The following is a 26,853-nucleotide window of genomic DNA, read 5'->3' on the forward strand; positions in this document are numbered from 1 at the left end:
GAGGGTAAACATGAGGTTACCACATGACACACAATTCCACTCCTAGGTATGTACTTAAGAAAAATGAATGCATATTGTGCACACAAAAACTTGCCAAGAAAGTTCAGAGCAGCATTATTCATGGTAACCAAAAACTGGCAACAACCCACATGTCCATCAACAGATGAGTAACTAAAAAAATACAGTATAGGAGTTCCCGTCGTGGCGCAGTGGTTAACGAATCCGACTAGGAACCATGAGGTTGCGGGTTTGATCCCTGGCCTTGCTCAGTGGGTTAAGGATCCGGCGTTGCTGTGAGCTGTGGTGTAGGTCGCAGACACGGCTCGGATTCCTCGTTACTCTGGCTCTGGCATAGGATGGCAGCTACAGCTCTGATTAGACCCTTAGCCTGGGAACCTCCATATGCCGTGGGAGTGGCCCAAGAAATGGCAAAAAGACAAAAAAAAAAAAAAATACAGTACAGCCCCACAATGGAATACCATCTGGCAATAAAAAGAAATGTGATAGTGATATATGCTACGATATGGATGACTTGTAAAAGGATTATGCTAAGTGAAAGAAGTCAGTCACAGAAGACCACATAGTATATGATACCTTTTGTATTAAATATCCAGAATACACCATCTATAGAGACAGAAAATAGATTACTGATTGCCTAGGGCTAAGGAGGCTGGTAGTGATGGCTAAAAGGCACAGGGTTTCTTTTGGGGGTGATGAAAACTCATTGTGGTGGTTACACAACTCTGCGAAAATACTAAAAGGCATGGAATTGCACTATTTATTTATTTATTTAGCTGCAGGTGTGGCATATGGAAGTTTCCAGGCTAGGGGTCAAACTGGAGCTGTAACTGCTGGCTTATGCCACAGCCACAGCAACGCCAGATCAGAGCCACATCTGCAACCTACACCGCAATTCATGGCAATGCTGGATCCTTAACCCACTGAGCTGGGCCAGGGAGTGAACCTGCATCTTCATGGTTACTAGTTGGGTTCATTTCCACTGAGCCACAACAGTAACTCAGAATTGTACACTTTATTTATTTAAATTTTATGTTTTAAATTTTGAAATAATTTACAATGTTCTGTCAATTGTCATTACACACACACACACATATATAAAATCTCACATTATCCTCCACCATAAGTGACTAGATATAGTTCCCTGTGCTATACACCAGGATCTTTTTGCTTATCCACTCCAAATGCAATAGTTTGCATCTACTAACCCTGAACTCCCAGTCCATCCCACTCCCTCCCCCTCCCGGAACTGTGTACTTTAAATGGGTGAACGTATGGTGTATGAATTATGTCCCAATAAAGCTGTTTTTAAAAGGTTTACCATATTTTATTTGAGACAGTCAGAGAAGGCCTCCAGGCAGTGGTATTTGAGTTTCTTTTGCAATTGGCTCAAAGCCCTCAAACAGTTAACAGGTGGCATTTTACTGAGCACTTACAGGCCAGACACTGTGTGTACATAGGTCCCTGTGCAGTCTCTGGATTCCTGCTCTTTTCCAGATCAGGAAGATGGCCTAAAGTGAGACAAGAGGAAGTGGGGAAGAGCACAGTCTTAAAGGAAAGTAGGGAAGGGCATGCAGGTGCAGATGAGAGCAGTGAGCATGCTGAGACATGACTCTGGGCTCAGGGGCGGGGGGGCTCTCAGCAGGGTGAGCAAGACGCTGATGCAGTGCTTTTAGAAATTTTAGAAACTGGGGAACAACCAGAGTTCCCTGGTGGCCTAGTAGGTTAAGGGCCTGGTGTTGTCACTGGTATGGTATGAATTTGATCCTTGGCCTAGGAACTTCCACATGTTGAGGGTGCAGCAAAAAAAGAATGGAAGGAAGGAGGAAAAGAATGGAAGGAGGGAAGGAAGGAAGGGCAAGAAAGAAAGAGGAAAGAAAAGAAAAAAGAGAAAGGAAGGAAGGAAGGAGTTCATGCTGTGGGGCTGTGGGTTAAGAATGGCTCTGCAGGAGTTCCCGTCGTGGCGCAGTGGTTAACGAATCCGACTAGGAACCATGAGGTTGCGGGTTCGATCCCTGCCCTTGCTCAGTGGGTTAACGATCCGGCGTTGCCGTGAGCTGTGGTGTAGGTTGCAGACGCGGCTCGGATCCTGCGTTGCTGTGGCCCTGGCGTAGGCCGGTGGCTACAGCTCCGATTCAATCCCTAGCCTGGGAACTTCCATATGCCACGGGAGTGGCCCAAGAAATAGCAACAATAACAACAACAACAACAACAACAAAAAAGAATGGCTCTGCAGAGATGCTGTCAATCCCAATGAGCAACAGAGGGAACTCCATAGCTGTTATTTTTATATCGCTTACCTTGAAAGGGTAAGTTCCTATATCCCTAAAGCGATAAGAGCTCTTATACCAAGCACTGCATTAAAAAATACAATAACTTGGAGTTCCTGGTGTGGCTCAGTGGGTTAAGAACCCAACTAGTATCCATGAGGATGCAGGTTCAATCCCTGGCCTTACTCAGTGGGTTAAGGATACGGTGTTGCCATGAGCTGTGGTGTAGGTCCCAGACAGAGCTCGGATCTGGCATTGCTATGGCTGTGGCTGTGGTGTAGGCTGGCAGCTGCAGCTCCGATTCAGCCCCTAGCCTTGGAACTTCCATATGCACAGGTGGAGCCCTAAAAAGCAAAGAAAAAACAAAACAAAAAAAACCACAATATACCTATGTTTTCCTCGTTTTACATTTTAGGAAAGTGAAGCGAAGAGAGATTAAGAAATCTGTCCAGAAGTTCCCGTCACGGCTCAGTGGTTAACAAATCCAACTAGGAACCATGAGGTTGTGGGTTCGATCCCTGCCCTTGCTCAGTGGGTTAAGGATCCGGCGTTGCTGTGAGCTGTGGTGTAGGTCACAGACGTGGCTTGGAGCCCAAGTTGCTGTGGCTGTGGTGTAGGCCGGCAGCTACAGCTCCGATTCGACCCCTAGCCTGGGAACCTCCATATGCCACGGATGTGGCCCTAGAAAAGACAAAAAAAAAAAAAAAAAAAAGGAAAAGAAATGAAATCTGTCCAAGGTCACCCAGTTAGAAATTGGTAGTACATGGATTTGAACTGAGGTATCAGGTCTTCAGCTCAAACCACCATGTTATACTGACTTTTGTTGTTCTGAGGCTCTAATGAGACAATAAATGCCAGGTGTTCAATACATGCTAAGGACTGAATTAACAGAAAGGCTTCCACAACCAGGGAGAGGGGGAAAAATTACTCAAAGACTTTACTGATCATGATGTCTCATGCTTTTTATTTGGCAAGACTCAACACTTTAAGATCTCTAGTGAGAATGGGATATAAAAAAATAATTCAGGAAAAAAATTCAGAATGGTGTTCCATTTAAAACTTGACCACCCTGTCAATCTGCTTCAATGGGGGGTAACTGTGGGTATTAACTTCAGAACATTAAGATGATGCAGAAAGGAGGATGCAGAATAGCATGATGCAGAGGGTGGGGGAAGGACGATGGGCACAGGGTAGCTGATCTGATTCCAACCATCCCACATGCTCCTACCCCTGGCTTCTCAATATGTTACTCTAAATCACTGGAGCCTCAAATGCTGAACCTCTCCCCATGAAGAACTGAGTGAGAGTCCATCTAAGAAGGACTTGGTGAAAGAAATACCTGGGTCTTGTTTTCCAATCAAGATGCCACATGGAATGGAAAGTCCTCTCTCTGACTCCAAATTCTCTTTCAACTCGGGTCATTAATCTCATCTACCCTCTTTTGAGCGCCATAGAAAACTTAGGTAGACCAGAAAGCCCTCCCCTTTCAGCCTGGGGTCTTTCTAGAGAGTCAGGCAGCTTTCTGCCGGCATTGCATCGATGGGGAATCCTGTGAGTCACATTCTTTCCAACATGCGTGAACCATGAAAATCTTACACCAAGTGAAGTCTTGTCCCCTTTCACACAGCTGCCCAGCTTTTGGTGACTAGAGGCCAGGAAGACAACAGGAAAAAGAATGCTGAACAATTCTACTCATTGAACCCAAACCTGAGGAATCAGGATTAACCCAATTCTCAGGAAAAATAAAAAATACACTTCCAATCGGGATACAGGACATAAAAGATAACAAGAGTCACCACCAAGTAAGACTACAAGGCTTTTCGGAAATGGACAACTTTCTGAAACGCTTGCCGAAACTCTTCGTTAAACACAGTATAGATTATTGGATTGATGAGGGAGTTTAAGTAGCCTAGCCAAGTGAAAAAGTCAAAAAGGGCTGGGTGGATCCAGCAGGAGTCCCGGCAGATGGGGAGGACCAGAGATGCAACAAAGAAGGGCAACCAGCAGATGATAAAAGCCCCCAGAATGATCCCCAGGGTTTTAGTGGCTTTCCTCTCTCGGGCAGCGGAAATCCTCTTGCGCTCTAGGACACTATCGGCAAGCTTGATTTTCACGTGGTTGAAAAAGAGAGGGGAACCGGCTGAATGAGCGTGCTCCTCATGAAGGCTGGGGTTGAGCGAGCACAGCGAGGAGCCTGCAGAGCCTGTGATGAGATGGGCTGTGGTGAAGCGCTTCCCGTAGAGTGACGGTGGATTCAAGATGCGGTTCCGGGCGGCCCTGTAGATCCGGCCATAGAGGATGATGAGCAACAGAGATGGGATGTAGAAGGCCCCACAGGTGGAGTAGATGGTGTAGGAGATCTGAGAAGTGTTCACCAGGCAGTCTGATATCTCTTCATGAGCCCTGGCCTGCCGCCAAAAGAGTGGTGGGATGGAGATGCAGATGGAGATGGCCCAGACAATGGCAATCATGGCAGCCGCGTGGCCCGCTGTCCGGCGTTTACTATACTCCAGGGCATCCGTGATGGCCCAGTACCTGTCCAGAGCAATGACACAGAGATGCAGGATGGAGGCCGTGCAGCATGTGATGTCAGAAGACAGCCAGATGTCACACAGGAGTTGGCCAAAGCTCCAGGTTTGGGTGATGGTATATGGGATGCTGATGGGCATGACCAAGATGGAAACTAAGAGGTCTGTCATGGCCAGGGAGCCAATGAGATAGTTGGCTGGAGTGTGGAGCTTCCTGGTCAGGAAGATGGTAGTGAGTACAAAGGCATTGGAAAGGACAGTGGCCAGTGTGATGATGGAGAGGACCACAGCGAGAGAAATTTTGAGGACTTGGAGGGTCCCTGGATCCCAAGCTTTTGGAGTTTCTGTGGCATTCAGGGATCTGTTGGAAGTCCCCTGCAGAAGGTCTTCCACTGACTGGTTTGGTGGGGACATTCTAGGTGGCTCTCTCTTCCCACAGACTTTCACACACACAGCTCCCTCCTTCACAGTTGTCCTGTTCACAGAAAAAGGTCATCCTTCTGTTTCACGCTGGTAGGGGTCAGCCATCAGAACAGACCACAGTGAAAAGACATCAACACTTGACTATTTAAAGAACGTTGAGGTGACTACCACCTGGGAGTTAAAGGTCTTTCCTAAACCAGATGAATCCCAAGATGTCTCACTGTTCTGGAACTTTGCCCAGCAGCTGGCCAGGCCTAGTGGACACATGCTGGATTTGTTAGACATTTATCAGGAAATCACAACAGTGTCGGCAAAGCTCTGGAATTCTTGCCTTTGGCATTTTGGCTCCTTCCAAAGCTTGAGAGATAACTGGGTTTAATGAGAACTTCAGAATTTTCCCCCATCCTATTCTGAGAAGATTCTGGATTTCAGGTTGCCTTTGGGGAGCTTTGAAAACCAAAGACAAAAAGAAGAACCAGCTGATTCAGAGAGGCAGTGCAGTCAACAGCTCACAGTTTTCCCAGGTTCGTCAGGACCCATGATGAGGTACTTAACTTTGGTTCCTGTCCCACTGAAACGTTTTGAGCCTGAACAGACAAAACATTCCGGTTACCAAGACTCGAAGAATGCATGAGCTGGTAAGAAGGCAAAACAAACAGATCACTGTGGGTTCATCGAGAAGGGCACATGTTCAGAAGTTCTGGGGGTTAAAGAATGAAAAAAAGTAGAGTTAGGTTCTAGAAGGGCAACATAGACACTTGAGATCACCCATAAGATTAAAAGGACACTGCTGAGTGCTGGCAGTGATGCAGCGAAACTGGCATTCTCAGAAATGTCAGGAGACTGCAGGGGAGGGTAGTGTGCCTCACCCCCACAATTCCCAGAGGGGGTAAAGCGGCATAGCTCTTGGAAGCATCACAGGCTTGTTACAAGTACATGAAATCGGTCCTGTACATTGTCAATCAGAAATAGTCCTATTTATTCAGCAACAAAGGAAACTAAACAAAATTACTCTGTACACACACACTCACAAGCCACTGGGAAAGATATCAAATTGTTACAATGCATTTCTCTAAGAACTGGGGAGGTGGAGGTGATCTTTCTTCCATTCCTATGAATTTTCCGAATTTCCTAAAGTTAGTATGCATGACTCTTAAAGCAAAACAAAACAAAAAGAAACAGAAACATCTTTTTGTAGGAGTTCCTGTGTGGCTCAACGGGTTAGGTACCTGGTGTCGATGTTGCAACTTGGTGGTTACTGCAGCATAGGTTTGATTCCTGGCCCAGGAATTTTCACAGGTGTGGCCAAAAAAAAACAAAAACAAAAAAACCCACTTTTTTGTTAAGCAAAGAAATTAACTGCAAAAAGTAAAATCCTGAGCATTTTTCATGGTGAAAGTTTAAATGCAAAAAGTATATTTGGCTTTCCAAATGAAAATTGGAAATTTAGTCACAAAAGTCTTTTTTTTTTTTTAAATGATTTTTTAAAATTATTTATTTATTTATTTATTTTGCTTTTTAGGGCCGTACCCTCAGCATATGGAGGTTCCCAGGCTAGGGGTCTAATCGGAGTTACAGCTGCCAGCTTACACCACAGCCATAGCAACTCAGGATTCGAGCCATGTCTGTGACCTACACCACAGCTCACAGCAACGCCAGATCCTTAGTCCACTGAGCGAGGCCAGGGATCGAACCCACAACCTCATGGTTCCTAGTCGGATTCGCGTCTGCTGTGCAACAACGGGAAATCCAGTCACAAAAATCTTGAAGAATTGTTTTCTTTTCTCCTTGGTGCCTGTAGACTTGAATCTGCGTTTCAGTACTTAGGACATGGGCAAGACCTTGGGGTCTGAAGTCCCTGGGGCCTGGCAGGCAGTCCCTGGAGGTATGAGGATGGCAAAAAGAATGTCAGGACCCTTTAGCCCTATCCACAGCCCCACTGTGTCTCCCCCTGCCTTGTGTGGAATGCTACAACTCCATCACAAATTCCTATAATTCATTTTATCTTTTCCAGGTCAACTTGGAAAATAGGTCTTGCCCTGAGAGCATTCACAGCCCAGCAAGGGAAGCAGGCCCATGGTTTCAAGGATCCTAGGATGGAGCTGGCAAGGCAGAATATATATACACATACATACATACTTTTAAAAAAATGTGATTATTATGTATGAATTTGTTTCCTAGTTTGTATGTTTTTCAATGTAATATATTTCAAACAATGCTTCATCAGTCGCTTCCACAATATCATTCTCTTTTCTTTTTAGGGCTACCCCTTGTAGCATACAGAAATTCCCAGACTAGGGGTCAAATTGGAGCTGCAGTTGCCAGCCTAAACCACAGGTACAGCAATGCGGGATACAAGCACACCCCAGCTTTTGGCAACACCGGATCCTTAACCCACTGAGCAAGGCCAAGGAGTCAATCTGCATCCTCGTAGATACTAGTTGTGTTCTTAACCTGCTAAGCCACAACAGGAACTCCCACAATATCATCCCTAAGGGATGCACGTTGTTCCCCTGGTTGCCTACATTAAGGAGAAGGGCTTAGGAATTTCCTATGGTGCAGTGGCTTAAGGATCCGGTATTGTCATTGCAGTGGCTCAGGTCACTGCTGTGGTGCAGATTTGGCCCCTGACCCAGGAAATTCCACTTGCTACAGGTGTGGCCAAAAAAAAGAAGGGTTTCAGGAGTTAAAAGGGATGGCATTCTTGGTGGCTGGAAAGGCAAGATCAAAGGCAGGTAGGGGATAGGGTTTGGGGGTGGCTGGCAGCATGTGTGGAAGGCAGCAGGGCACAAGGGAGAGTCTGGCTTGGATTGGGGCAATCTGGGCTCTAATCCTTGTTCTACCCCAGCCTTCCTAAACCTTGGGCAAGTCCTTAGGTCTCAGATTTCTTCCCCAAACAGGAGCTACCCCATTTGCCAACTAGGGCTGCTGTGGAGCTTTCATAGCTTCTGGCAAGGTCAGCCTCTGAAACCCACTAAAATGCTGAAAGGTATCAAGAATCATTATCATCCTACTCCCCTTCCTGTCTACCTGGCTCAGGGCTTTGTTGGGAAGGTTCAGTCTATGTCTGGTGATTGATTTGATTTGAAATTTTTTTTCTTTTTCAGCCGCCCTTTGGCATATGGAGTTCCTAGGCTCAGGGATGAGATCTGAACTGCAGCTGTGACCTATGCTGCAGCTGCAGTAATACCAGATGCTTTAACCCATTGTGTCAGGCTGAGGATCAGACTTGTGTCCTGGTGCTGCAGAGATGCCGCCAATTCTATTGTGCCATTATAGGAACTCCAGTTGATTTTAATCTTTTAATTTGTTTTAATTTTTTTGCTGCACCCATGGCATGTGGAAGTTCCCAGGCCAGGGATCAAACCCTTGCCACAGTAATAACCACAGCAGAGACAGTGCCAAATCCTTAACCAGCTAGGCCACCAGGGAACTCCTGATTGTTTTTAAAACATTAAGAACATTAAGAAGCTAAACGTGCAATGTGGTAGTCTCCCTCCCACCTCACCCCCAAATTGCAAGGGCTTCATTTTTAGAAAATATATGCCTAGAAGAGGGGGAAAAATCTCAGTTTAAGAAAACCCATCTTGGGAGTTCCCTTCATGGCTCAGTGGTTAACAAACCTGACTAGGACTCATGAGGATGCAGGTTCAATCCCTGGCCTCGCTCAGTGGGTTAAGGATCCAGTGTTGCAGTGAGCTATGGTGTAGGTTGCAGATGCGGTTCGGATCCCATGTTGCTGTGGCTGTGTCTGTGTCTGTGTCTGTGGCTGGCAGGTATAGCTCTGATTTGACCCCTAGCCTGGGAACCTCCATATGCCACAGGTGCAGTCCTAAAAAAAAAAAAGAAAGAAAAAGAAAACCCATCCTTTTTCTTTTCTTTTCTTTTTTAATTAAGAAAGCCCATCTTGGAGTTCCCATTGTGGTGCAGCAGAAACGAATCCACTAGGAACCATGAGGTTGAGGGTTCGATCCCTGGCCTCACTCAGTGGGTTAAGGATCTGGCATTGCTGTAAGCTGCAGGCGGTGTAGGTTGCAGACATGGCTCAGAACTGGCGTTGCTGTGGCTGTGGCTGTGGCCGGCAGCTATAGCTCCGATTCAACCCCTAGCCTGGGAACCTCCATATGCTGCGGGTGCAGCCCTGAAAAAGACGAAAGACAAAAAAACAAAAAACAAACAAACAAAAAAATCTTAAGCCACCTGCTCTAAAACATTCCCAAAGTTTGAAGGATATTATCACAATATCTTTCATGAAGCTCTTAGTATGTTCCAGGTGCTGGGTTAGCCCTGTGGCTAAGAGTCACTCCACCTATGGCCCCCAACTTACAAATCAGCCAACCAGTGCTCAGAAAGGTGATATCAGCTGCCCAAGGTCATCCAGGTGGAAGTGGAAAAACTCGGTCCAGGGCCAGCTCTGAAATTTCCACTCATCTCCACACTGCCTCAGTTCAGGAAGAAAAGCCTTAAGGCATGTGTGCTTCTAGGAGCGTAGCTGGTTTGGGATCCCATGGTGATAAGTGAAAATGGTGATCCCTCCTGCCACCCTAACCCCCTTGTCCCATGCTCCACCCCAAAGACCCCTGGCTAAAGATTTCCTCCTACTTTGGTTCACAGGGGAAATGTGAAGTCGGGTTGGACTGTTTGGAATTTTCATCCCTCCAGATGGTCTGGGTGAGGCAGGTGCTGTCATGTCTCACGGAAGGCCGGCGCGCTTGCCTCACAAACCCAGGCGGTCACTCCTTGGGTTCCAGGCATTCCAGTGACCTCATTCCAGTGAAAGGTGTGGGCTCAGAAAGGCCTGAGAGGCTGGTGGGTGACATCTTGGGAAGAAGGACAGGGTGGATCGCCTCGGTCAGGAATGCCGGGCTGTAGCTTGGCAGGAAACTACCCGAATGATTCTGAGGCCTCCTCCCTCCTCTCCTGCCTCCTGTCTCCAGCCTGAACAAAGCTGGGGGGATTCCCCACAGTCCAGCTACCTTTGGAGATACAGACTGTAGCTCTACAGTCAACAACCTCTCTCTCATGACATAACAAAATAAAAAATACAAATTGAAACAACAGTGAGATTCCATCTTCAGCCAGCAGATAGATTAAAAAAAAATTTTTTTTTTGTTTTTTTGTTTTTTTGTCTTCTTAGGGCCCTGGGTGTGGCATATGGAAGTTCCCAGGCTAGGGGTCGAATTAGAGCTGCAGCTGCCAGCCTGTGCCAGAGCAATGCAGGATCCAAGCCATGTCTGCGACCCACACCACAGCTCAGGGCAAGGCCCGATCCTTAACCCACTGAGAGGCCAGGGATTGAACCCATGTCTTCAGGGATACAAGTTGGGTTCGTCACCACTAAGCCACAAGGGGAACTCCTGATAAAAAGTTTTAATTGGATGGAGTCCTATCAGTTGGTAAAGATGTAGAGCAACAGGAATTGTCACCTACCGCCAGGAGAGTCTAAACCGAAGGACCCTTGTTAGCAAACAATTTGGTCCTAAATCTAAAGATGTAACGATAATCTATGACTCAGTCATTTCACTCCCAGGTATGTCAGACAGAGAGACTCCGAAGTGTTCCCCAGCAGATGGAAGAACAGTCACGGTGGGACTGACTGTAACAGCAAACAACTGGAAACCACCCAAGTGTCCATCAGCAGCGGGATGAAAGGCAGGATTTGGCACATTCCTACGATGGGTGCTACAGAGAAGCAAAACTGGGTAAACCAAAGCGCCTGCATCAGACTGGATGATTTTCACAAACATAACACTTAGTGCCAACGTCAAAAACATGCCAGAAGAAACAAACTGTTTAAGGATATAAATATATGTGGCAAAGCCATAAGGAAAAGCAAAGAAACATTAAATACAAAACTCAGGAAAGCCGTTATCCTTGGAGGGGAAAGGAGGTGGGAATGTAATCCCAGAGGGACTTTAAGGTATCAACGATGTTCTATTTTTTTAAGGTGGTGGTGAGTACATGGATATTTATTATTGTCCTTTAATCCAAATATATGGCATACTCTTTTGTAGGGGATACGTTTTATAATTTTTTTCTTTTTTCTTTTATGGCTGCAGCTGCAGTATATGGAAGTTCCCAGACTAGGGGTCAAATTAGAGCTGCAGCTGCCAGCCTACACCACAGCCATGAGAACACTAGCTCCTAGCTGCATCTGCAACCTAGGCCACAGCTTGCAGCAACAGCATTGCCGGATCCTTAATCCACTGAGAGAGGCCAGGGATCGAACCAGCATCCTCATGGACACCATGTTGGGTTCTTAACCTACTGAGCCACAAAGGGAACTCCTTGTAATTCTTCTTAATCAATTTTTACATTATAAAAAGAGAACCGCACTACCAGCATTGGTAGCATTGGAACCATACTTCCAACCAACTGATACATTGATTTTGGTATATTAATATCTAATGATATATCTGAGTCCTGAAGATCTGGGTTCTGGGTCCAGCTCTGCCACTATCCAGTGGGGGAATCACGGGCAAATCATGATTTCTCTTTGACCCTCAGTTTCTTCATTGGTAAAACGGGAACATGAGCATGACTATACTGCCCCAAGGGGGTATTAGTAGTTCCACTAAGACCATGTATGTGATGTGTTGTAACCATAGAGTCCTAAACAAACGTAACCATGGTAACAGAGCTGGAGGCAAGTGGCTAAGGTGGTCTTAGGTCCCAATCTCCACTGCTCCACTTTCTTGCTGTGGCCATTGGGCAGGTCACTTAAACTTATGTCCCTCAGGGATAGAAGTGATAATTTACACCTCATAGGAGTTTGAGGAAAAGTGGTAAGAACATGTCAGATCCAAATGCCCAACATAGTAAATGCTGACTTCTCTGATTTCTCTAGGTCTCTTGTTCAGGTCTCCTCCCTCAGCAGAAATTTTAGTGAGTGATGTTGGCCACTGTCAGAACTACCAACCATACCAGGGAGTTTACCCTCACCACACCCCCAGGGGCCAGCACGGCAGTAGTGAGGACCTTCCTCAGCCTCCCCCTAGCCCAGCAGCATATCCCCTGGAGTCCTGATCATACAGACTCCAGCCACATCAGGTAGCCCCTGGCTCCAGCATCTCTGCAGAGGAATGGGAGGGGAAAAAGCAGGCAGACAGACCTGGATCCCAATCCCAACTTGGTCCACAGACCACCTGTGACCACAGCTGACTGACCAGGGTGGACATGTGAGCCAAAATGAGCCCAGGAGATTCTCTCTTGGGAATTTAGTACAGAGACTGTGAGCAGTTGGGCAGAGAGATGATGGAGGGGGAGGAAGTCAAGGATGCTGGGGTGGGAGTCAGGCCACAGCTATGACCATGGCCAGGGCAAGTTTGCGGGGGGGGGGGGGAAGCAGAAAAGCTATAAGTAAACAAACAAACAAAATAAGGTCTGCAGAGAAAGATAGGAAAATGGAGCAGAGAAAGGAGCAGAGAGAGAGAAAGGGGAACAACCTCCAGGCCCAGTGATGCTCCTGACCCATGAGAAGCCTCTGGACCCAGGAAACCTCATTTGAACCAATTCACACTTCTTCTAGTTAAGCCAGTTCAAATGGACCCAAGAGGCCCTGAGAAAGAGTAATCAGATCGAAGATTTTCAGTTCCTCTCCACCAAACAATCCCTACTGTGGGATGGAGGCAAGTCATTTCACCTCCTGCAGTTTTCTTTTCCTTTTCTTTCTTTTTTTTTTTTTTTTAGGAGCACACCTGTGGCATATGGAAGTTCCCAGGCGAGGGATTCAATTGAAACTGCAGCTGGAGCCTACACTACAGCCACAGAAACCAGGGATCTGAGCCATATCTGTGACCTATGCTGCAGCTTGCAGCAATGCCACTGCTTAACACACTGAGCAGAGCCAGGATCAAACTCCTACCCTCAGGGACACTGCCTGGGTTCTTAATCCGCTGAGCCACAACGGGAACTCTCTCCTATGCTTTTCTTTTCTTTTTTTTATAAGTATAATAGTCTATATTAAACTGATAACACAACTTTGATCACATATAAAGGCTCTCCTAATGTATCCTCAACACATTTTATGTTTTTGATGTCACACTTTATCATTTCTTATATAGTGGATCCATTAACAAATTATTACAGCTACAGTTATTCTTGATACTTGTATCCTTTAACTTTCATAGTATAGTTAAATGATTAACAGAGTATTACAATATTATAGTATTCTGAATTTGACTATATGCTTACCTTTAACGGTTTGCTTTATATTTTCATGTTACTAGTTATTGTCCATTCATTTCAACTTTAAGAACGTTTTTAAATGATTTTACTTTTTCCATTATAGTTGGTTTACAGTGTTGTCGATTTCTACTATACAGCCAAGTGACCCAGTCACACACATATATATATATTCTTTTCCTCACATTATCCTCTATCATGTTCCATGTGACTAGATATAGTTCGCTGTGCTGTACAGCAGGATCTCATTGCCTCCTGTGCTTTTCTTCTTCATCCATAAATTGGGGTCCCAGGACCTTACCCCCCAGAACTGCTGGGTGGATTCAGAGAAGGCACAGTGGCTGTCACACTGCAAGTGTCCTTTTCATTACTCTTAACTAAGGCTTCCTACCCAGTGTTCCACCCATTCAGCAAGCAGGAAGATTAGTCACCTCCCCTTTCAGAAGGATCTTTATTTTAGCTGAAGCAAGTGACAAAACCTTGGCAGAAACAAAGAGGATGTATGGGTTTAATGTATCCTCAGAAGCACATCCGACCTTTTGGAGGAAAAAAAAACCAAGGCCATGATAATGATTTGTTGAAGTAGAATAACTCCCCCACAGAGGAACTGGTGTCTATTCTTTCCCTAGAAGCTGGTACGGATGAGTGAGACCTGGAGGGGGAAACCATAGTCCCCAAATCTGAAGAGTGCTTATATCTTATAAAGCACACCCACAGCTGTTGGTTCATCCCTTTCTCTCCTGCAGGGAACCTCCATGGTTCTCAGCCTTCTCCTCTGTAAAATCAGGGTATCAGGTCTATCTTCTGGGGGGGGGTGTCAGGCAGGTGGTATGAAATAATACATATGAGAAAAGCTTTAAAGTTTTAACATGAGTGTGTGTCTATCAATCAATCAATCAATATCTGAATGCAAGTTTTGAAATCTAATCAGTTGCTTTTGTGGGGGGTGGGGAGCCCATGGCATATGGAATTTCTATGGCCAGGGATCGAACCCATGCCATAGCAGCGACCCAAGCTGCTGCAGTGACAACACCACATTCTTAACCCACTGTGCCACAAGGGAATTCCTGTGATCAGTTTCTTGAGCACGTCAACCTTTCACCACAGTTTCTCTAACTATAAAATCTGGAAAATGTCAAAAAATAAAAAGTAAGAGTTCCGTGGTGGCTCAGCAGGTTAATGATCTGGCGTGGTCACTGCTGTGGCACAGGTTCAATCCCGGCCTGGGGACTTGCTCATGCCACAGGTATAGCCAAAAATATAAAAATTAAAGAAAAAAAAAAAGTAGCCAAACCTCTGACCCAGAACTTCCACTCCCATTTACATACCCAACAAAAACATGTGCGAATGTTCACCAGAAGGCATGTGCAAGAATTGTTCATAACAGCGTTACTGAACAACTCCAAACTGGAAAGCAGCCAAACAAACATCAACAAGAGAATGGATAAATACACTGGGGCACATTCACACAGCAGAATACCACATGTCAGTGAGAATGAGCCCCAGCTCCCCACCACACAGAGCCACATGGATGAATCCCACAGGCATACGGAGAGCAGAAGAAACTCAACATTATGGCTCCCACGTGAGTCAGACTTCATCAAGATGATGAACTGAATGGGGAAAACTGACCTACATGGATGAAAGTCATGCTAGTGTTTTGTGCTTGAGGGGAGGGATGTAGTGACTGGGAGGGAGCATGAGGAGGGCTTCTGGGTGAAGGTCATGTTCATGTCTTTTTTTTTTTTTTTTTTTTTTTTTGGGTCTTTTTGCCTTTTCTAGGGCCGCTCCCGTGGCATATGGAGGTTCCCAGGCTAGGAGTCTAATTGGAGCTATAGCCACCTGCCTACACCAGAGCCACAGCAATGCGTGATCCGAGCCGCGTCTTTGACCTACACTACAGCTTATGGCAACGCCCAATTCTTAACCCACTGAGCAAGGCCAGGGATCGAACCCTCAACCTCATGGTTCCTAGTCAGATTCGTTAACCACTGTGCCATGACGGGAACTCCACGTTCATGTCTTGAACAAGGTCTATTTATTTTGTGAAAATACACCATGCTGTACACTTGTGTTTGGGGCACTTTTGTTTTGGTAAAAAGTTTAGCCACAAAGGTAGTGGTTAAGTGCCAAAGAACCCAAGGCACCAGTTCTAGTCAAAGGGAGACATTGACCTGAACTTTAACCTTTTGAGCCTAGTTTCTTCATGTGAAAAATAGGGATGATAACAGTACCAAGGCCACAGGTGAGCTGAGTAGAAAGCACCAGCCAGGTAGTAGGTGCTCAATACATTCTATGTATGTATGTACATATGTATGTATGTATGTATGTATGTATGTATTGCCTTTTAGGGCCATGCCTGGATCCGAGCTGTGTCTGCAACCTACACCACTGCTCACGGCAACACCAGATTCTTAACCTACTGAGTGGGGCCAGGGATCAAACCTACATTCTCATGAATACTAGTTGGTTCGTTACTGCTGAGCCACAACAGGAACTCCAACACATTTTCGTTAGTTGTAATTAATAGTCCCTCCCTAGGAGCAAACAGGATCTGGAGGGAACCTTTAAAAAACAAACAAACAAACAAACAAAAACACCAAAAAACAACTGCAGGACAGCATATGGAAGTTCCTGGGATAGGGGTTGAATTGGAGCTATAGCTGGGGCCACAGCCTCAGCAACACTGGATCTGAGCCACATCTTGTGACCTACACTGCAGCCTGGGGCCATGCCAGATCCTTAACCCACTGGATGAGGCCAGGGATCGAACCCATATCCTCACAGAGACTATGTAGGGTTCTTAACCTGATGAGCCAAAACAGGAACTCCTGGAAGGATCTTTTAAAATGATATAAGCCAATTGAAACAGCTGAAACTGCTGAGGCCCAAAGAGGTGGGTGATTTGCTCGAGATCACAGAGCAAAGTCCCACTTCCCTCTCAGCTCGGTGTTTCTACTACCCCACACTGCCTCCATCTTGTCAAGAGGAGACATATGTTTTCTTGCTTCTTGCTTCTGGGCTCAGCATGGACTAGCTCTGGCTAACAGAGTGAGGCGGAGGTGACAGTGAGCCAATTCCAAATCTAGTTCTCAAGAGGCTGTGTGTGTTTCTGCTTGCACCCTGCCATCTCCAGGAGAAGAACATGTGTGGGCTAGATACCAGTCCCTAGAGGAGGAGATAAGACACATGGAGCAGAGCTGCTCATGCTGTTGGCCCCAGTCAATCCCCTCTGAGAACAAAGCTCCTCCACTGATGGGCAGACACATGGGTGAGCCCAGCTAAGATCAACAGAAATGCCAAGGACAGTTCGGATTAAATCAGTCAATTTCCAGATGCATGAGTTGTAATCAATGTCATGGTTTTAATCCATGGAGTTTGAGGATGGCTTGTTACACAGCCAGAGCTGACTGATAGAGTCCTGTCATTCACTGAATGACTAAATTCCACCAGTACTACTGCCTAAACCTGACTCTGCCTTGGCTCTTTTCCTTCTCTACCCAGATTGCCACTGTCTTGTTGCAGGCCGATGGCTTTTCTGGCTTCAGTGGTCTCCCTGCCTCCACTCATGCCTCCTTTCCATTCTCTTACCGTATCACATCTGGAATCCTCCTTGTAACAAGTCTAACCATGTTACTCCCTTAAAATAGTCCAGTGGCTCCTATTGCACCTGGGATTAAGTTCCAGCTCCACAGCTTGGTTTAAGGACCCTTCATAAACTGGTCTTTAATTACATTTCCAGCATCACCTCCAAACCTAGCTGGCTCTGACCTGCACACCCCAGCAGCACTGATTGGCTCGTTTTTTTCTCTAGCACCCTGCTGTCACACCCATGCCCCAGTGCTGTTTCCTGCCCTACACCTTTGTCTCTGCCGTGTCCTCTGCCCGGAAATTAAGTCACCCTTCAGGAAGAAGCTCTGGCATCTCCCCAGGAAGCCTGTTTTATCCTCCCCGAACCCTAGTCATTCTGGATGCCCAGAAGCTCTTCCCACACAGGGCTGTCTCTATCACTGGACACTAAGTGCAGGGACATATCTTATTAGCTCCTATAGCCCTGACGTTTGGCCTAGGGCAAGAGGTCAATAAGTGTGGCTCAGCGGTTAACAAACCCAACTAGGATCCATGAGGATGTGGGTTCGATCCCTGGCCTCATTCAGTGGATTAAGGATCTGGTGTTGCTGTGAGCTCTGGTGTAGGTCGCACACATGGCTAGGATTCCGAGATGCTGTGGCTGTGGCGTAGGCCAGCAGCTGTAGCTCAGATTCGACCTCCAGCCTGGGAACTTCCATATGCCTTGGGTGCAGCCCTAAAAGCAAAACAAAACAAAAAAACCCAGATGTCCAGGCCTCACCCCTGAGGGGTAGTGTCCAGGCACTGTAAGTGTTCAAAGCTCCCCACGTGTTTCCAAGGTACAGCCAGGGTTGGCATCCACTGGCTTGGATGATCTCTGATTATCTTCATCACTGGCAAGCTGGTTATCTTTAAAAGGCCAAAGGCAGGTAAAGCTTGTTCCTCTGTAACAGGTAGGGCAACACAAGAAAAAAAAAAAAAAAACCCTGCCTACTTTCAGCCTTGCCCTGGGTTAGCTACCAGCCTCAACAGGGAAGCGACCACCTCCAATGACTAAATGCATTCAAAGGCTCTCACCAGATTGTCCCACGCTTGTGAGAAAGGGGGCAAAGAGGTTTTCAGCTCTCATCATCTGCCCCTACTACGTACTGCCCCTTGGGGCAGAGTTGCTTTCCCCATTTTGCAGATGAAGAAACCAAGATCCAGAGAGGTGAAGTAGCCCAAGGCCACAAGGCAAGCCCAAGGTAACACGTGGCACAGCTGGGACTGAGAGCCAGCGCTGAGACACTCTAGAATAGCCTCATGTGGACACTGAGGGCTTGAAATATAACCACTGAGATGTACTGCTGTGAGTGTAAAACACACTGGATTTCAAAGACTTAGTTCAAAAAAGAATGTAAAATATCTGATTGATAATTTTTCTTTTCTTTTTTGGCTGCCCTGCAGCATATGGAGTTCCTGGGCCAGGGATCAGATCCGAGCCACAGTTGCAACCTAAGCCAAAGGCCAGATCCTTAACCCACTGTGCCAGGGAATTGAACCTACGTCCCAGCGTTCCCAAGACGTTGCCTATCCCACTGCATCACAGTGGGAACTCCAAACTGCATTTTTTTTTTTTTTTTTTTTTTTTTTTTAGGGCTGCACCTGCATATGGAGTTTCCCAGGCTAGGGGTCTAACTGGAGCTACAGCTGCCAGGCTATGCCACAGACACAGCAAGCCCAGATCTAAGCCGTGTCTGCAACATACACCACAGCTCACGGGAACACCAGATCCTCAACCCACTGAGCAAGGCCAGGGATCGAACCCAAAACCTCATGGTGCCTAGTTGGATTCATTTCCACTACACTACGACGGGAACTCCTTCGTTTTTTGTTTTTTTGTTTTTTTAACATGGCTACCTCTAAATTTTCTAGATCTAAAATTACATGTGTGGCTTGCATTGTATTTCTATTGCAGAGCATTGCTCTAGAACCCAGTGGTTACAACCAGGTGATACCGCCCCCCAAGGGTTATTTTGGGACTCTACTCTCATGAAAGAAATAGTGTAGTCCCAGGAAAGGGTTGGGATGGTACAGGGTGCTGCCGTGTGGGCAGGGTCAGGAATAGCAGCAGTGGTAAAGTGATGGCCAACATTATTAAGAGCTTGCTATGGGCTCCTAAACTTACTGTTTAAAGCACTTCTCCCATATCAACTCATTTAAGTCTGATCACAACCCTCTGAAGTTGAAGCTATTATTACACCCATATCCCAAGGGAGGAAGCTGAGGCTCAAAGAAATGGCTTGCCTAAGGTCCCAGAGCTAGGGCACTGGAGATCTAGAACGGGAACCTGGCTCCAAGCTCCATCACTCAGAAAAGGTGCTGAGTCAAGTCAGTTCCACTCCCTTCTTTATTCACAAATATTTAACCACACATGCTGGTGCACAATAGAAAAATCTCTACTGGGTACTTGTTATGTGCCAGGCTCCATCATTCTTGCCTGAATGGGGTCTCTCTCTGCCAGGCCCAGTGATGGGAAGGTGCATGACACCTTCATCCCCCACTCAGCACACAATCCTCTGCCTGCCTTCTCTGCGTGGCCCAAAGAGAAGCGCAGGAGGGTGGTTACTACAGTGCTTCTCACACTCGAATGTATACATGCATTACCTAAAGTCTTATTAAAAATGCAGGGGAGTTCCTGCCATGGGTAATGAGCCTGACTAGTGTCCATGAGGACGCGGGTTCGATCCCTGGCCTCACTCAGTGGGTTAAGGATCCGGCATTGCTGTTAGCTATGGTGTACGTTGCAGACGTGGCTCTGTGGCTGTGGTGGAGGCTGGCAGCTACAGCTCCAATTAGACTCCAAGCCTAGGAATCTCCATATGTCCTTGGTGTGGCCCTAAAAAGACAAACAAAATAAAATAAAAACACAGGGGTTGGAGTTCCTGCTGTGGCACTCAAGATCTGTGGCATCTCTGTAGCATCTGGCCTGATAGAGAGGGTCAAAAAAGAAAAAAAACAAAACAAAAATGTAGGCGTTCCCTACTCGTTCAACAAGGACTTGAGGTCGCCACTACTGTGGCTCTGGTTACAGCTGTGGGGTGGGTTTGATTCCTGGCCCAGGAACCTCTCCCCCCCAAAATGCAGATTCCGATTCTGTGGGTCTGGAGCAGGACCTGAGATTCTGCATTTCAGACAGGCTCCCAGGGTATGCGACTGCTCCACTGACCACGCTGAGTTGTATGAGGGGTAACAGTAATGCCAGCCCTGAGATTAAGAGGGATCATGGTGTCAGAGCAGGAAGCACTCTCAGGAGTCATCGGCTCCAAATCCCTGACGGTGCAGACATAGAAAGAGGGTAAGACACTTGCCCAAGGTCACACAGAGTTACACACAGAGACCAAGTCCTCAGACTCCCACGCATGCTCCTTCCACAGCCTCCTGTCTGCAGCAGCATCCAGGACAGGAGCATCCAGATGCTCTCACGCCCATTTCACACCACATATGCTTCTGACACTTTCAAAGTGTCTCCCCCTCCTCCCATCTGAGTTTCTGCCCTACGGGAGTAATCCTGGGAGTAGACTGGCAGGGCAGACCACACTCTACAGGCAGCCTTTAGGGCTGCATCCCCTGGCCCTGGAGCTCAACCTGCCCCTCCCTGCCAGATGCTACACATCTGGGTCCCTTAAAGGGACTTGAGCTGAGGAAGTGAAATTGTTTTCAGGACAGAGATGCTGTCTTCTCCAGACTTGGATGAACAGCGTGCTAACAACAGGAATTCATTTCCTAGAAATTAAACACTGAATTTGTTGGTGTTTACAGGATCCAAAGCCAGTATTCACCATCTGCTTTCCCTGCTGGGAGGCACAATACAGTCGTGATGAGAACGTAAGCTTTGGAGTCAGGTAGAGCTTTGGAGTTAGGTGGACGGACTCTGCTTCCCAACTCTGCCATTTATTAGTCCTGTGACCTTAGGCAAGTTACTCAACCTGTCTGAGCCTGTTTCCTCATCTATTCAATAGCTCTTTACTTAAGGTTTACATGTCAGCAAGAGCAACACACGTGTGGACCCTGCTCTTAGGAAGACACAGAAACCCTCCTAGAACCTGGGACCACAGAGGATGACAGTGGAGCCATGGGAATGTAGGGAGGACAAATAACCTGCTGCAACCCTAAGATCCCACCCCCCTGCCAAAAGACGTTCTGAAGCTGAGCTCTGGAGGACAGATGGAATCAGCCCAGGTGAAGAAGAGCTGAACCTTTCCTGCCATGCATGTCAAATCCTTTATCTTCCTTTCCTATTGCTTATCTATCCAGAGATTGCACAGTCCAGCCTTCTTCTCATCCTCCTGTTGATCTGCACTCAGCAAGAGACCCCACCTCCAGCTTGGCTGAGACATCCTCCTGCAAAACACATTCTCTCATTCTCTGAGCTGTTCCCTCTACCTGAAATGCCCTTTTCTCTCATTTCCTCCACCCTCTCCGGAAGTTTCTCTGGATGCTAGAGATGGAACTAATGCTCCCTCCTCCGCACCCCACGGGTCTTCTTACACATCACACTGGACTCCCCTCGACTGGGCTCACCTGCTGACTGCCTGTCTTCCTGTTGGTCTTGAGTTCCAGAAGGGAGGGGGGACATGTGAGTCATGAAGCCCGGGGACCTCTGTGTGGGATACCCTTCTGCCTCAACCACCCGTCCAACTCCACTGTCACCCTCAGGACTAAATTCAACTGACTTCTCTTTGCTGAAACTTGTCCATTCCTTCCACCAAAGCGGGGTCCGCCTTTCTCCTCTATGCCAGCTGGTGCCTCCTGTCCATGATTCATACTGTACAATTCTCTTCATCCTCCAGTGCTCGTGGGCCTCTCTCCCCATGAGATGTTCTGGGCTCAATATTGACAGTGGTTCAGTAACAATTTACTCAAAGAATGAATGAAAGAAGCACAGTGACTGTTTTACTTTTGCACCCCACCCCTTGCTTATACCTCTGGCTACAAATGTCCTTTGGGCATTCCTCCTGGACGTCCCATAGGGAACCTATACTCAACTGAGCCACAATCTTCCTCATCCACACTAGCCCCTCCTGACTGTTTCTTCCTTTGTAGGCATTATCTGTTCTTACTCACCTATCCTCAACACTTGGAATCTTTTCCCCTTCTTCTCTTCCTCCCCAGCACTTGTTTTTTTTTTTTTTTTTTTTTTTTTGGCGGGGGGTGAGGTATGCAGCAGCTTAATGTGGGATCTCAGTTCCCAGAGCAGGGATTGAACCTGGGCCACAGTAGTGAAAGCACCAAGGCCTAACCACTAGATCATCCAGGAAACTCTCCTTCTCTCCTCCAGCATGTAACCAATTATCTCCCTTTTATAGACGAGGAAGCTGAGGCTCAGAAATGTAATGCAATTGGCTCAAGGTTACACAGCAAATAAATAGTCAGGTCTAGGGCCTTGTTTTGAACAGCCCAGACTCCCTAACTACCTAGCCTGACTCTCACTCCCCTACAAGTTCTGTCTCCTCTTCCCTGACTTCTCTACACGCATTTGTCTTGGTTCAGGCTGTTCCCTCTACCTGGAAGAGCAATCTTTCCCATTTCCCTTCCTATATAACTACAGTAATCCACTCTCTGAGGCCCTTCTCAAAGCCACTTCCTCTAGGAAGCCTTTTCTGATACAAAATCTCCATCCTTTAAACCCTCTCCTGACTCCTGGTTTGTTTGTCTCGTACACCTGTGGCTGGAAGCTCCTTGAAGCCTCACCTATTTCCTCCCCGCTCTAGTGACTGGAGCACAATAGGCTTGCAGTCAGCACAGGGTAACTCTTATGCAAGGCTTTTGTAATTACATTCCCTCTCTCCTGTTTATTTCAGAAATCCAAAATCCTCACCATGGCCTGCAAGGCCTTATATGATTCCCCCACTCCCCAGCCACCCCTCTGACCTCATCTCTTACCAGCCACCTCCCATTCAATATCACCTCCTTTGGTAAAGCTTTGATCAGCCAACATTAAGTATCTCTCAACCTTTATCATATCACCGTGCTTCATGCTCATTTTAGGACTTAACCATATCTGATACTTTCTGCCTGTTTGTTTATGGCTTGTCTCCCCTGCGCCCCTCCCCCCACACACCTTCTGTCTAGCTCACTGCTATATCCCCAGGGCCTAGAACAGTGCCTGGCTAACAACAAACATGGATCAGAGTTCTCATCATGGCGCAGCAGAAACGAATCCGACTAGGAACCATGAGGTTGCGGGTTCGGTCCCTGCCCTTGCTCAGTGGGTTAAGGATCTGGCGTTGCTGTGAGCTGTGGTGTAGGTCGCAGATGCGGCTCGGATCCCACGTTGCTGTGGCCCTGGTGTAGGCCAGTGGCTACAGCTTCGGTTAGACCCCTAGCCTGGGGACCTCCATATGCTGCGGGAGGGGCCCTAGAAAAGGCAAAGACAAAAACAAACAAACAAACAAACAGAAAACCAACAACAAACATGGATCTACAGCTTGAAGAGCGATCTGGGCTGGAGACATACATAGCTGCATCTTGTGCACAGAGGCGGTAACTAGAGCCCATGGGGCAGGGAGAGTGTCTACCACGAGGCGAGAGCAGGGCCTGGGAGGGCGGAGCAGCTAATGGCTGTAGAAAGGAGGATGAACCTGCAAAAACAACAGAGAGAAAGGAGGAAAAACACACGGTGGTGTTAAGTCACAGGAGCCAGGAAAAGACAGTGTTTTCAGGGGGAGGAGCAGTCCTCAGAGCAAGTCAAAGATTGAACAGTGTCTGCTGAATTCAGCTTCCTGGAGGACACTGATGACCTTGGCAGGGCTCTGCCCCTCTGTGGGCCTTAGATGGGAGTCATCTCTGCAATGAGAGGGACCTCTCATATCCTGGGAACTCCCAGCTCTGAGAATCTGTATTTCTTTTCTTTTCTTTTTTTTTTTTTTTTTTTTTTTTGCTTTTTAGGGCTGCTTGTGCAGCATATGGAAGCTCCCAGGCTAGAGGTCGAATCAGAGCTGCAGCTGCTGGCCTACACCACAGCCACAGCAATGCCAGATCCAAGCCGTATTTGTGACCTACACTACAGCTCATGGCAACCCCAGATCCTTAACTCACTGAACGAGGCCAGGGATTGAACCCGCATCCTTAAGGATACTAGTTGGGTTCGTTACTGCTAAGCCACAACGGGAACTCCAGAATCTGTATTTCTGCTCACATTCACATCATTCTCCCTAGGAAGCACAGTCATCCATCTGTGGCCTGGGAGAGAAGGGATGAGCCAGCCTATCCACCCTCATTATTTATCCACCAGGCACCTGACAAACTGAGGAAGCATCTCTGTGTTTCTGGGCTTGTCTATGCACCTTTAGGAGGGGAAGAGGCCCTAGGCCTTTTCAGCCATGTCCAGGTGGCCTGCCCTCTCCCTCCCATGCCATCCTGTAGGTCCTGGCTTCCCGATGCCTCCATGACAAAGACCACCCACTTCTCCCCAACAGCTGGATAAGACAGAAGGCTGCAGAAGACCCAGGTTCTCAGATGGCTTTTCTGGCTGCTGTTGGCAAAGAGTCCCCTGATGTCCTTGTGAGGAAGGCTAAGACCCTGGCTAGTGGCTGGGCCACCCAGAGGAGAGCAAAGACCCACAATGCATGGTCAATTAAAAAACACTGGAAGCTGTCGGCAATGAAGAGAGGGAGAGGTTGCTCCTGCCAACCAGAACAATGATGGCCACCAAAGCCTGAGCTGTTGTCTGCGGCCAGTGCTGTGCCGAGCAATGACTCTCTTTGATTTGCACAGCAACCCAGTGAGGTGGCCGTTCTAATCCTCATTTTACACTAGAGAAAACCAAAGCTCAGAGAGGTTATGGGCTTTTCCAAGCTAATAAATAGCCTAGCCCCGTTTGCTAATGCGGCTGGTCTGACTGAGAGTCCTTGCTCTTAATCCTTGAACCTCCCCAGAGCTGGTGATACAAAGGACTTTAGTCTAACATTCTCTTAACAAGCAGTATGACCTTGGGCAAGATTTATTCCCCACTCTCTGCACCTGCAATAAAGCAGATTTCTTAGTGTCTTTCCATTTCTGCCATTATGTAATTTACCTGGGATTTGCACTGAACTTTACAGTTTTTAAAAAGACATTCAAATTTTTTTCCCACAGATCCTGCAGGGTGGGAGAATTATCCTCTCCATTGGACAGCTGTGCAAATTGAGGTTCGAACAGACGCAGTGACCCGCCCAAGGTCACACAAAGCGAGTCAGAACCACCACGCTAGTCTGGAAGCCGAGGCTCCCCGCTAGACGCGCCTCCGACTCCCCTACATAAAGGGGCGGCCCCGCGGCGCTGGGACCTGGCCGACAGGGGGCGGCGCCGGGTTTCCCTCCGCCGCCTGGGGCCACGTGGGGGCGTCGCAGCCCCCGGCCCCGCCAGATCTCGATCCCGTTCACCGCAATCGGAAAGCTTGGCAGGGATCCCGCAGCCGCCCCCCGGGTGCTGCCTCGGCCCACCCTCCATCCTGGGGCTCCGAACCGCGCCCCCGACGCGCCCCTCCAGCTGGGCAGGTCCTCGGGGACCCCTTTTCCGCGCGTGCCCCTCCCGTCCGAAGGTGCTGAGAGGTGGGACACCTGGGCCCGCAGGGCGAGGAGGAGAGCGCCACCTCCCCGACCAGCTCACACCGGGACGGCCAAACTGCGAGCCGCTGCGTGGGCCCCGCACCCCCTCCCGGGCGCCACCAGGTTCCAAACGCTTACCCGCTTCGGGGCACGCAGGTGCGGACCTCGGCCTCGCCCTCGCGGGTCCTCTTCCGCGAGCAGTGCCTTGTCTCCTCGCCGGCGGCCGCTTCTTCATCGCCGCGACCCCCAGCGGAGCTCCGGGCCCCGCCGCCCGGGGGGGCTCCTCCCTGGCCCGCGCCTTCGCTCTCTCCACCTCTCTGCGCCCTGCGGCTCCTTCTCCAAGCTCCCCTTCCCGCGCCCGCCGCTCCGCCTCACTCCCCTCCCCCAGCTCCTCCCCCGCGAGGCTCCCTCCCCCTCTGCCCCCCGCCCGCCGGGAGGGAGGCTCGGCCCCTTCCAGTCCCGGCCGAGAGGCGGGGAGCTCCGAGCCCCCGCCTCCGCCCTCGCCGCAACCCCAGTCCCGGGGGTGGGTGGGCGCTAAGGAAGGGAGGTGGGAAAGGCACCAGCCGGTGTCGGTCCTCCCCGGAACCCACCTGTAGAAGAGAGGACGGGCTGGGTCCGGAGGGTGGTGAGAAGTGGGCCCTGCCCAGATACCTGGTGAAGCCTCCTCCATCAGTCCCTGTCCCCTGTGTTTATCCCTGGCTAGATATCCCCCCCCCCCATTTAACAAATACTTACTGATCTCTGTGTCAGGTATGCGCTAGGCACCGGGGACAGACCAGTGAACAACAGATATGGGCCCAATGGCGCTTACATGAATGTCCTGTGTAAAACGTACGAAGGGCTTATAGAGGTAAATCGGATGGAGAGAACGAAGCCGGGAAAAGAGGGAGAGAGGTGCAGGCTTGCAGATCAGGGGAGGCCTCCCTGGGAAGGTTGCATCTGAGCGAAGACAGGAGGTGAGGGAGTGACCTCTGCAGAAAGATGGGGAAGCAATAGCGACGCCAGGGGAGTCAGTAGTAGGAGTTGAGGTCAGAGAGGCAGGAAGGGACAGCTTCCTCCCTCATTCAAGCAGCAGATTCTCAGCGAGCGACCCAATCTCCCAGGTTCCAGCAGGTGTTGGGGGCTGAGATGAATCTGCCTGGTTCCGAGAACCAGTTTGAGAGAAGACAAAGCACAAAGAGGAAAAACGAGAGGTTCAGGAAAAGGCACAGGGCTGGGCACACCTAGGTTTCGCACCCTCACTTGGAACTGGCCTTCTGTCTCCTTGTTCTTCATGTATTTCTGAGCCTT

General features: G+C 48.3%; 2 protein-coding genes across 7 annotated transcripts in view; both read right to left on the bottom strand.

Moving 5' to 3' along the window:
* LUZP1 (leucine zipper protein 1) overlaps positions 1 to 25,782 on the bottom strand; it is a 138,944-nt gene extending 113,162 nt beyond the window's left edge. The window contains exon 1 of one of the 2 annotated variants that reach the window (XM_021095506.1): positions 25,702 to 25,782. The gene's annotated coding sequence lies outside the window, so the exon portion shown is untranslated. The remainder of the gene's footprint in view (positions 1 to 25,701) is intronic. The other variant, XM_021095509.1, reaches the window with a different exon arrangement.
* Positions 3,231 to 26,853, bottom strand: HTR1D (5-hydroxytryptamine (serotonin) receptor 1D, G protein-coupled). Of its 5 annotated transcripts, none has more exons than XM_021093548.1 (3): positions 26,800 to 26,853; positions 26,299 to 26,383; positions 3,231 to 5,826 (listed from the first exon to the last, which is right to left on the bottom strand). In XM_021093548.1, the coding sequence occupies exon 3, from the start codon at positions 5,228 to 5,230 to the stop codon at positions 4,097 to 4,099; it is 1,134 nt and encodes a 377-aa protein (XP_020949207.1). In that variant the 5' UTR covers positions 5,231 to 5,826; positions 26,299 to 26,383; positions 26,800 to 26,853; the 3' UTR covers positions 3,231 to 4,096.

Source organism: Sus scrofa, chromosome 6, assembly GCF_000003025.6.
Source record: "Sus scrofa isolate TJ Tabasco breed Duroc chromosome 6, Sscrofa11.1, whole genome shotgun sequence".
NCBI classification, from domain to species: domain Eukaryota; kingdom Metazoa; phylum Chordata; class Mammalia; order Artiodactyla; family Suidae; genus Sus; species Sus scrofa.